The sequence below is a fragment of the Acanthopagrus latus genome, chromosome 12, assembly GCF_904848185.1.
Source record: "Acanthopagrus latus isolate v.2019 chromosome 12, fAcaLat1.1, whole genome shotgun sequence".
In the NCBI taxonomy this organism is placed as follows: domain Eukaryota; kingdom Metazoa; phylum Chordata; class Actinopteri; order Spariformes; family Sparidae; genus Acanthopagrus; species Acanthopagrus latus.
In genome coordinates, this window is record NC_051050.1 from 12,786,023 (window position 1) to 12,798,050 (window position 12,028).

Sequence of the window (12,028 nt, forward strand, 5' to 3'; positions counted from 1 at the left end):
TTTTGGTTCTAAATAAGGCTCTACGCGGAGCAGCAAGCGCCTCCTCGCCTCTGCAGGCTTCACCTCACAACTTGTGCAGTTTGAGCCAGTTGGCGGTCAGATCGTCGCGGCACAGCAGCGGTGTTTTTTTGGAAAAGAGACAGAAAAGCAGCTCGCGTTAGGAAAAAAAACAAAACAAAACAATACAAAACAAAAAAAAAAACAACTAAATCTGTGCTCCGGTCACACCAGAGTCCATGCACGGTACGGATGATACGAGTCCTGACGCCCATCGCCGAGCCTGCTGCTGCCGCCGCTGCTGCTGCTGCTGCTGAGCCCACGCACCGAGTTTGGAGACGCTGCACGCGGACACTGTGACACCGCAGGGGTTCATGTACTGGAAAAATGAAGTTTTGTCCCCTCTCTCAGAGGGAAATAAGATTCTGTCCGAAGGAATTCCCACGAAACAGGTACTAGCACGCTGGACACGCCTGAGCTTCTTCTAGACTTCGTGCGTAAAAGTTGGAGACGCACCGTTCGTTGGCCTTCTCGCACCCAACTCGCATTTAAACGCCGAGATGGCGTGCAGCTATTGAAACCCTAACGATGGATCCACGTGAATTAATTCTCGATTTACACAAACGGTCTCCTCTCTCCTCTTGAACGCGCCCCTGGGCCGATCCTTCTTCGCGCTGCGGTTTACTGGCAGCCCGCAGCAGCATCGCGCGTGAGCGGCTGGTTTTGTCTCCCCCGGTGATGTCACGAGAAATCGCCGCTTGTGTACAGAGATCAGCTGCACGCGCCAGCCGCCGCGAAGGAGGCACGCGCCTCTCTTGTTATGAATAGCGTGATTTGCGGTCCGCGAGCCCCTCTCGAGCGCTGCCAATTCGCCCGGGAAGAATTGGATTTTAATTACAGCCATTAAAAATCAAATTTGCAATTCTTTGCGTGACCCGTTGCCTTCCCGTGATTGACAGCTGAAATTGACACTCCGGGTCCCTCTTATCCACTGCGATTCAAGCTATTTGTAATTACAGGTAGTTTTTTTTTTTCTTCTTCTTCCCCCCCTCTCCCCCCCTCCACTCTCGTGTCCTGGATTGCGGAGAAAATACTATTATTGTGAGAGGCATGGGTTAAGGGGAAGGGAAAAATCAATCCAAATTGAAATAGCTTCATTAAAATGTGCCTTTTGTTGCGGGGGCCCCTCTAGCAGTTTAAAGCGAGCTTTTATTGTCAGGGCCACCTTATATATGGGGCAGCCTTCCGAGGGGCTCGTCTGCAAATGTCTCCCGAGGATTTTGTGAGCTGAGGATGAGGCAGGCAGAGTGATGAAGACTTGAACGTTGTCTTGTAGGTGATCTGTACCGAGCACCAGGGCACACCGGGAGCCTCGCGCTGCAGTGTGGACTCTAAACACGCACCAATGGTGAGAGCTTTCCTGCTGTATTCATCGCTTTAGAAAACATGCCTGGATCAACCTCTTCGGCCCCTGAACGCATCCCGATGCATGCGGGGATACGGTCAGGATTCATGCAGATGTGTTTTATTATTATTATTATTATTATTATTATTATTATTATTATTATTATTATTATTATTATTATTTTCATGCGTGATGATAAAAATGGCGACAGAGCGAGCGTGAGGATGCTGATGGTAATGAGGAGGGATTTACTCTGTGTGTGTGTGTGTGTGTGTGTGTTTTTTTTTCTGAGCGGTGCTTTCTTTGATGCCCTCTTTGCAGTCTCACTCGGACGGAGAATCCCAGCGGTCCAACATGGAGCGGGAGGACACTCGCTCGGCCCCCAGCACCCCGTCCACCCCGTCCGTGTGCTCGCCGACCTCCACCACCAGCTCGGCGCCGTCCACCGGGAAGAACACGTGCGCCAGCTGCGGGCAGGAGATCCTGGACAGATACCTGCTGAAGGTGAGAGGCCGAACACCGCACCTCTGGCTCCGTCTGGGGGGGGGCGTCATTTATTTATTTATTTATTTATTTATCTATTTATATATAAGACAGACATACAGTAAACAGCTTGTCTGAGCAGAGAGAAGAGAATAAGGGTGCCATGTTTACTCTGGTCCTGGTTTGGTTTGGACCGGTCGGAACTGAAGGCCTAGACTGAACTTAAGGCGTGCTGCGTTTAAAGTCTGTGAGACAAAAAAAAGAGATTAAAAAAAAAGTAAAAGAAACACCAGGCAGAGATAAAACTACAAAACTAAACGTGTCCTAGATAATTAATTTATAACTTATGATAATTATATATTTACATGAACGAAAATAATAATAATATAGGAACCACTGGAAGCAGCAGGCGAACTGTCTCCAAATGCATCCCTTAGATTTGAGGTGATAGAAGTGGAGCATCAGTCGGTGTTCGTCGGCCCGCAGACACAACAGAGGTGTTTTAGTTTGGACTGGTTTACAGCCTCACTGTCGCGTGCGCTCGCGTGCTCCCAGCCCGACCTCGCGCGTAAATGTGTGTGTGTGTGTGTGTGTGTGTGTGTGTGTGTGTGTGTGTGTGTGTGTGTGTGTGTGTGTGTCTCAGGAAGTGTGAGAATCCATTATCTCACTCTATTTCCATCCGTGTCTGCAGAATGGGAAACACTGATAGGAAAAAGAAAAACGGTGACAGATATTTTATATTATTCTAATGTATTTGATTTTATTTGAGGCAAAATAAGGGGAAAGAAATGCTCTGTAAGTATTTTTATTTTCAAGATTCTTTTTTCTTTCTTTCTTTTCTTTTTTTTTTGATGTTTTAAAACTAAAGCTAAACATGGCCTATTTCAAACTATAAATACATAATTAAAGTAAACAAAACTGATAGTGTGTGCTCTTAGATAATTCATTAAAAACGTTCACAGTATTTGTTCGTGTTCACGAATGGTACGCAAATGACAGTGACTGTATGTAAATGAATCAACGTTTATTATATCAGACACATTTCCAGAAGAGGAACTCGACAATCTTTACAACTAAAGTTATGAATGTTTTTATAAGCAGTCCATGGTGTTCATCTCCATTTTGAACAAAATCACAAACTACGCAATTTCAACCATTAAATAAATGTACAGAGCTCACACGTGTAGCGTAGTTTTGTTTAGACTAACTTTTTTTTTTTTTTGAAACAACTGTTTATTTAACATGACAGACTTCATGATCTCTCGCCATAAACAACTCGGCTGATTTTAATCGTCATTGAAATATTTCCAAAATAATAGCACCGAGTTGCCTTCGCTATCTTCATATCTGTGAACTGATTTAAATCCTTTCATTAGTTATTATCATAACAGATTGCTCACTTGTTTTTCTACACCTGACAACAATGTTTTTCGGTTCTTTTCCCTCGTTTTGCTGAAAGATAAACGAAACGAAAATGTTGATCTGAAATAATGTAGAGCCAGGTTCGGATGGTTTAGGGATCAATATTCATCAATATCTAAATGTAAAAAATTTATTTCAGCCACGGAGTAAGTCTGTATATTTTGATTTAAATTTTTTAATTAAGTCAATCTTAGGAATGTGAGCCGATTTAAAACATTATCTTTCCAGGGACTGCATGTGAATTAGCTTTAAAGTCTAGAGCACTGTCCCTGCTGAACAAACAAAGAAATAAACAAATAAGAGACCTCTGTAAAGTCACAGTCAGGAAGATACATCATAGCCTAATACGCCTAATTGACTATACTCTTATTAGTCAGCGTTACTGTTAAGATATAGAGATTATTTAAAAATAATTTGTGTCGCCTAATTAAACCTCAAAATATAATTACGTCATTATAAGCTCATAATTGAACGGCGCGCTGAAAGTCCATGCTGTAGTGATTTATCGTGTGCGTGTGTGTGTGTGTGTGTGACATGGCTGTTGTCTCTTTCGCAGGTGAACAACCTGATCTGGCACGTGCGCTGTCTGGAGTGTTCCGTCTGCAGGACGTCACTACGTCAGCACAGCAGCTGCTACATCAAAAACAAAGAGATCTTCTGTAAAATGGATTATTTCAGGTAGGGTAAGTTTATGACCGTGTTTTCAAAATACCACGTCCGCTCTGCCGACTCTGCTCTCTCTCTCTCTCTCTCTCTCTCTCTCTCTCTCTCACACACACACACACACACACACACACACGCAAGCACGCACTCTTCCTTTGAGATGGATGCGGGTTGCCTCATGTGTTCCTGAAAGACCTTTTCACAGGCTCTCAAAGTGTGTAACAAAATAAAAGCCTGTCAGCGCGGTGCGTGGCTGAAAGATGCGCGAGATTGTTATGGCTATCCCCCAAAACACTCACACTGCATTCACACGAGCCACAGAAAGAAAAAGGAGTATTTGGTGGAGGTCTACTCGAATTTTTGAAAAGCTTTACTGACAAGCTTGCATTGTTGTGTTTACAATGTTGTTACGCGCGGTGTATTTTGGGAGGATGTTTTTCACCACGCGTCACTCAGATCCTATCAGATTTTTAAGTGGCACATTTGGATTATTTTGGTGATTCATTTCCGGTGGACCATCGTCAGATCAGACGGGCCCTGGGCTTTGTTTTTCATTTGGACACTACGCGATAGATTTTCCTTTCCTGTGCGCTAAATAAGCGGTGAAGCTCTGCCCCTCTCAACACACACAGCAGTTAAACAGAGTGGACCGTTTAACCCATCGACAGGACAGTGAACGCAACACGTGCCAAGAAGCGCGCTGTGGCTGTTTTATCATCAGGAGAGGGAGTCGTGAAATGAGGGGAAATCGCCGGAAATGCCCGCTTGAGTGTGTTCAGTGAGTTCAGTCGGTCCCCACAGGAAAACAAGTGGAGCGAAAACTCAAATAACCGAGTGGAAATTATGCTCCTGTTTTATGTCAATGACCTAGTGCTCATCATCATCATTATCATCTTCATCCAGAAAATGTAGAAAATTAACTAAAAACTATTTGTCTTTAAATCGAAATTACACTAGTAATTACTAGTAGTAATAATGAAACATACCACAACATTTTTACAATTAATTTTCAAAATAAAAGTATAAAAAATCAATGAATGAAATTAATTTACTTCAAGCGCAATTAATAGTCCAACAATACAATTTCTATCTATCTATCTATCTATCTATCTATCTATCTGTAATAGTGATACAATAAATAAACCAAGAAAATGAATACTGATGCATAAACACATACTCTCTCTCTCTCTCTCTCTCTCACACATACACACACACACACACACACACACACACACAAATAGTGCAAAATATGTGTGTTGTTGGAGAGAGAGAGAGATGTTAAATTATGGTAATTCAGTCTTGAATTTACCATCAGCTGCATTCATTCAGTTCATACTTTATTTATGTTTGCATGTAGCAGAGAAGGAATAAGTCTCAACTGACTGACGTTTTTACAGAGATTTATTTATTCACTTTTTTACCGTGTGTGTGTGTGTGTGTGTGTGTGTGTGGTATCTGAGGTTAAATGGAGTTCACACCATCAACAGCATATTGCAAAATTCTGTGCTGTGGCCTGAAGCTGAAGTATACATTGAATAGACGCATGCTTGTGTGTGTGCGTGTGTGTGTGTGTGTGAGTGCTCGGACCTGTGAGTGAGCTTTGGTGTTTGTCTGATCGAAATCGGACACCAAGTCGCTGCTCTGAGGTTTATAATCACCAGCAATTAGTCGTCCTCCACCCCAGACCCTCCGGCCTCAAGACCAGCAATTAGACCGCCCCGAGTGCCTGGTCAGCATGTTTCTGATCTGAATGTTACTCCTATCCAAACTCAAACAGACACACACACACACACACACACACACACACACACACACACACACACAAACACACACACACTCACACTGATACAGATATGTAGTTGCACACTTACGCAAACTTGTGTATGAAAACATGAAGCATTAACATGCACATATTAAGGACTCACTGTACACATTGCCTCCTTTTACAACCCAAAAGAGCACACACACACACACACACACACTCTGATGCACACTTGCAAGCCAACACAGCCACACACACAAAAACATACACTGAGATTCTGTTTATTTGTGCATGTCCAGCAGCTGCCAATCATTTCGCCGATATTCTTTTTTTCCCTCACAAAATGTAGATTTTCGGTGTTTGCTCTGCCACATCATAATAATATTTCATCTGACCCGTCTCCATTTAAAAGCTCCCCTCACCGTTCACCCCTCTCGCCCTTAACGGTGCTCCCAAAATATGTCAGAGCATTAGAAAATGATAATTACTGGTGCAGATGTAGCTGTCACGGGGGTCACGTATTATATGCTCATTAGAGAAATCCAACACTACAATCAAATGAAGTAGCCATGATGTGTATATATATATATATATATATATATATATATATATATATATATATATATATATATATATATATATATATATATATATATATATATATATATAAACATACCTGAATATGGAAGCGAAAAATGTGTTCACTGTAGTTGTTCAGCCACCAGGGTGAGGATTAGAAGTCTTACCATACATTTCCAAAGGATTATTAGAGACACACTACACAAATCAAACAGCAGTTTTGTGCCAACCAGTGTGCAGCAGTGCTATATAGACTAATGCACATCATTTTTTTAAATATAAAGTTAAGACAGAGCCCTGTTTCTTACTATACCGGTCCCATTTTATCTCTTGTTGATAAAGAAAAAAAAGATAAACTTCAAACTTACCAGCTACACATTCAAACTGATGTGACTTTCATTGCTTTAATGTTCGGCTCCAGCATTTTTCAGTCTCTGCTTTAGCCTAGCCAAACAAAGCTAAAATGTATGTAGTGGGACATATTTTGTTGAAACTAAAATCCTTACTATTTGACGTATCTTTCAATATATAAACAAATTACAATGCCATAGACATGTACCATATTCTACATAAAACAACATATAAAATGTGTAGGGACTACCAAACAGAAGCAAACTGCATCGAGAGGCTGGCCAATTCAAGCTAGCTGCAAAGCCAAAGCTAGCCTCCGCCAAAGCTAACCTAACTGCACTTTCCTACCTGTTTCCTGTAATAAAATACATAATTTTGACGCTCCAGCATCTTAGTAATGGGATTTTTTATTACCACACAAATAAGGCAGCACCTCAAGCTAAACATTATGGAGGAAAAGGAGTAAACACATGATACAGTCCTCCTCAATCTAACCATAGCCGAGCTTAGCAGAAAAGCAGTGATTGCAGTCTGAGCCTCCAGTGGAATTCATGTGATTGAGTGTAGTTAAGCTACATCGAAATCACATCTTTAAATCCAAGATTCAAGGAGACTTTTTCAACTTCCAGGGCTGAGTAGTTACAGTGCTGCTGTCTGCATTTGTAAGGTAGTACTTAAATGTCTTAAATATACATATATATCTTAATGATGAACGATGCAAACTGCAGTTGTTTTATGTTTGCAAGTATGTTTCATACACCTGAACAACAACTTTCACAAGTTATAAAACTAGTAATTTATAGAAAGTTTCAGATACATTCCTGCCAGTATGGAATATGTCTGTATAGTAACTGTATATTTTGTGTAACTATGAGTGAGGCAGGACTACCAAACAAAGCGATAATAAATTTAATTTGATGGCCTGCACACTAAAGGTAACTGATGGAAAGACATTCTGCAAACTACAGGTGTATTTTTTATTCAAAATGGTTACAAACTCTGGAGAAAATATCTCATTTGCATAGTTATATTTGTAGGTTTAGATCACATTTCCTTGGAGGTCACACCGGAAAGCGAGAAGTTCTTTAGAAAATGTTCCAGCAACAGTGAAGCCTTGCTGCAGGACTGGGCCCTGTACAATGGTTACCTCTGTAAATACAAACTGTAATCTGGGTTTAGGCCAGATCCGAACTAGGCTAAACACTACTGCGAGTCCAGATCCTCGGGGCTGGTTTCTAAACCTCTGGAGATATGTCCTCATCTGTGTCAGCCTCTCATCTGGCTTTGGACTGACAGTTGCTTTAATGGGGCGTAATAGCAGGAAATCAGACTGGGTTTCCCTGCATATAGTGTGTGTGTGTGTGTGCATGTATGGGGGGGGAGGTGTGTGTATATCGACATAGGGGGCGCAGGACAGAGCCCATGCTGTGCCTCTTAAACCCATGTCAGGCCTTGGGGGCTTGCTCCTTCCCTCTCACACACACGCACACACACACAAGACACACGCAAACCATTCGTCTATCACACTCCTCCCCTGAACCCCCCCCAATCTCTTTTTGCGCCCCTCCCCTCGCCTTGCTCGACAGAAACATCATCCCCGTCCGTGAGCTGCAGGCCACACAGGAAGTTGCTGCACTAATCAGGGGCACCCTGGGATACTGACAGTGTGTAACCAGAGTCCATGTATGTAGGGAGCTTTGTGGGTGAGATGTGTGCAAGCACGTGTGTGTACAGGTCTGTATTGTAATAATTATTATTCATCAACCCACCTCTGGTTAGCTGATTAGGTCTCCATAGCAACAAAGACGAGTAAGCGGTACGGAGTGATTTGAGTTTTATCAAGAACGGAATTCATTCAAATTATAATGAGACATCTGTCACACAGCGCTACACGTTTAGATAAAGACTGCTCAGTCAGAGCAAGAAATAGATAGCTACAGCTTGTAAAGCAAATTGGTTATTATTGGTCTTAAAGAACAGATAATACACATTTCATGCCTTTTGTGCGGGGTTAATATGTTAAAGCCTGATAATGGGGTGGATCTGTTGAAAGAAGTTGTCCTTTAAGTATTTATCCTGTATTAGATACGCATTCAAAAGCCTTTACACAGAACCTCGCGTCTTAAAAACCACACAGTCAAGGAAGAATTCTCCTAGGACAAGTCTAATAGAGATTAGAGTACTCTCATAGCACATCAGAAATAATCCAAAAAACATGTACCTCCTCAAGCCCCTCTTTCAGCAGCAGGTGAATTACTGTTTAAAAAAAAAAAGAAGAAGAAGTAAAGATTAGATGAGAGAAGGAGAGCAAATAGGAGAGGTCTGTGGGGGAAAGGGAGTTTTGCGGTGTAGGATTTTCCCTCCTGTGAGTGATATAGGGGGCCGTGACGATTGACGTCGCTCCTACATAAACACCAGGTTTTTGGTACAAAGACAAAAATGAGATACAAGGGGAAAAAAAAAGTGGGGGTGGGAGGAAGGGGGGGTCCGAGAGGGAGATGAAGATGGAGAAGGAGGAGGAGGAGGAGGAGAAGGAGGAGGAGAGGGTTAAAAAATGAGGGATGATTTGCAGCTTTTCTGGGTTCTGTCTCGGAGCATGAAACTGACAAGCTGTCATGCTAGATTAGCCGCAATGTTCCACAATGTTTTCCTCTCTACTGTAGAAACAGGCTGGAATTCTCCATAACAATCTGAAATGATACGTACATACAGTGCAGTAAGCCTAGGAGTCCATTTGTCTCTGGAATGGCTCTATTGGGTTGTAAGAGGTTTTCTGGTTAGGTTGCACATATCTGTGACAAGTTAAACCCTCCGTAAGTGCTCTGCCAGCTAATTTTATTTCAAGGTCAGCACAAAGACTTTTCCCAGCTCTTTAAATGCTAAACTGAATTTGTTTGTAAGGCGTAATGCCAGGCCTGGGAAAATGTGGATGCTCTGTTTTGTATTTAGGACCTTGTTGTGTTATTGAAAGAAAGCCGAACTTACTTGACAGTGATAATAAAAAAAAATTAGGAAGACAGACAGACAAACACATGCAGATTAAGACGGACAAGGCGACTCATTACAGAAACTTCCTAAATCTGAAATCTTAACTCAGTTAAGGATGACATTTAAGATCTTTGGTAGGCTATTACAAAAACATGTTTCCTGACTTTGTTTGAGAAGAACCTTATTATCTTAGGATGGGAATTTCTTGATTTAGGATGGCACAGGCCGTGCTCAAAATTCAAAATAAAAGCCAAAATTGCACCACTGTTGTAAGATCATATTGATGTTAGCCAATATTGAAAAGCCATAACCAATGTTAAACTGTTAGAGAAGCTAATTCCGATGTTAGCTCTTTGAAGAAACTAAATATCGATGTTAAAATATTAAGCTATTAGTGATGTTAGCCTCTTGGTGAAGCTAACACCGATGTTACATTGTTGGAGAAGCTAACATTGATATTAGCATGTTAGCTTTAAATTCTCCCGATCATGTGTAAATGGGTATATAGCCTATGAGTGTAACTGACTCACTGAAGCTTAAACTGAATGTTGTCTTTTCCCTCCCTGTCAGAACAAACTAGCTAGCCGGCAATCCTCAACAGGCACGAAAGGACGAGCGCCGAGTGAACAACCTCGTGCTCTAGTTGGGATTTCCCAAGTTGAGATATGAGGTCTAAGACAGGATAAGACACAGCCTTAAGCTCCTAAATATTATCTGTACAGTTTCTGTACCATACTACACGCAGGAAACTGAAACTTGTGGCCAACAGGCTTCACATACATGAGGAGGGGTACGAGTTTGTGAGATGTCAGGGCTACAGTATGCTTTCATCCCAGATAGAGTGGATTTGAGTGCACTGATGCGCTGCCAAACCCACTCACTTGGCAGCCCTCGTGCTCTCCGTCCCCCTGCTCCCTCTCTCTCTCTCTCTCAGCCATCCACGCTCTCTACTTTGCTATTTCCCTCAGCCACTTACTTCCTCTCTCCATGTCTGCTCTTTTCATCCTGCCCTCACCAGCTCTCGCCTCCTTCATACCTTTCAACTATTGACTGCTCCTCGAATTTTTGGCTCACGTCGGGGATGCTTGTACACGTCGGTCTTTATCTCTTGTTGTCTCTGCCGGATTAGGATGTGTGTCAGCGCCTGTTTTACAGAACAAATCAACCACGATCGATATGGAAGCGTTTTTCTAATTTCAGATGAAAAACCAGGCCCAGCGTATTTTCTGCTATTACTATACTTGACCCCCGAGTTTCAACCTTGAGGCGACACTTTCTCGCAGGCCGCTTACAAATCCTGCCTCTTTCACCAGAATTGGCAGCTGCTGACCCTAACAATGGCTCTTAACCTACCCATAACCTTCTCAAACATAAAGCGATTTGTGCCCATTAAACCCATAATGCGGTCCTTAAACGAGGAGCTTAATCTCTTTTGATTCGGACGTAAAAGAGGACATTTGTATAATATTTCAGTTGTATAAAGTGGAAGGCTTTTTAACTCTCCACTGTGTCAGCTGCTCAGTTATAGGGTAAGGATGGCGAAGCTTAATGCGGTTTATTTTATATTATTACTTATCATCACTTGTAGGTTATACTATTAATAAGATGCCGGTGTGCCAAACTGTTATACTGGGTTACATGTTTTTTCATTACAGTGAACAAGGGCACTGTAGTTTATCTAATCTTTGATGCTGAAAATACCTGCTAAATACCAAACGTGTGTTAATACGCAGCTGAAAATAGTCCCCCATGAAATCCACTGTTTACTCTTGCTTGCACTGTGTTTGTGAAAAATGACTCTGCCCATCTTTTTTAGGAATCAGCATTTTTTTTAAAAAGCTTAAACTATGCATTCATGACTGATTTTAAAAGATTTAAATATTCAGTCATATTAAATGAGATCAGAGCTTATCAATGACAGGAGCACGTTTATATCAGACAGCAATCCATTGTTTTAAGCTTGTGAGGGACTGTCTCGCTGACACTCGTTTTGCTCTCTCTGTCACTTTTCTGTGCATTTATCTTTCATCGCCTGCCTCTGTGCCCCTCAGCTCCCCACCGACACCACCCACCCATTGAGAACAGTAAGTCAGGTGGTTTAGGTTTATATGCCGCCTGACCTCACTGTTGCTATCAGTTACAGCCGGCCGACCTCGAGTGATGTCATCCAAGTCTTCCTTCATCCTCCACCGTGTGTAAAACCACCCCGGTGTACATGTGTGTTCCCTTAATGTGTGTGTGTGTGTGTGTGTGTGTGTGTGTGTGCGTGCGTGTGGGCCTATGTTTGTGTGTGTGGCCGTGCGTACATGTCAGGGCCTTCATGCATCAGCCAGGAAATTGCAGGTGTTGGTTTGTTTGCATTCAAGGCTCAGCTTGCA

The 12,028-nt window shown here is 42.2% G+C and overlaps 1 protein-coding gene across 4 annotated transcripts in view; it reads left to right on the plus strand.

The window, feature by feature from the left end:
• lhx6 (LIM homeobox 6) overlaps positions 1-12,028 on the plus strand; it is a 22,526-nt gene continuing 10,498 nt past the window's right edge. For 2 of the 4 annotated variants that reach the window (XR_005078154.1, XM_037117374.1), the window contains exons 1-4: positions 4-449; positions 1,334-1,405; positions 1,724-1,906; positions 3,864-3,985. Coding sequence is in view for 2 of the 4 variants with exons in the window: in XM_037117374.1 (XP_036973269.1) it covers positions 372-449; positions 1,334-1,405; positions 1,724-1,906; positions 3,864-3,985 (455 nt within the window). In the remaining 2 variants the exon portion in view is untranslated. Of the gene's footprint in view, positions 450-1,333; positions 1,406-1,723; positions 1,907-3,863; positions 3,986-12,028 lie in introns of all 4 variants that reach the window. The other 2 variants (XR_005078155.1, XM_037117375.1) reach the window with 2 other exon arrangements.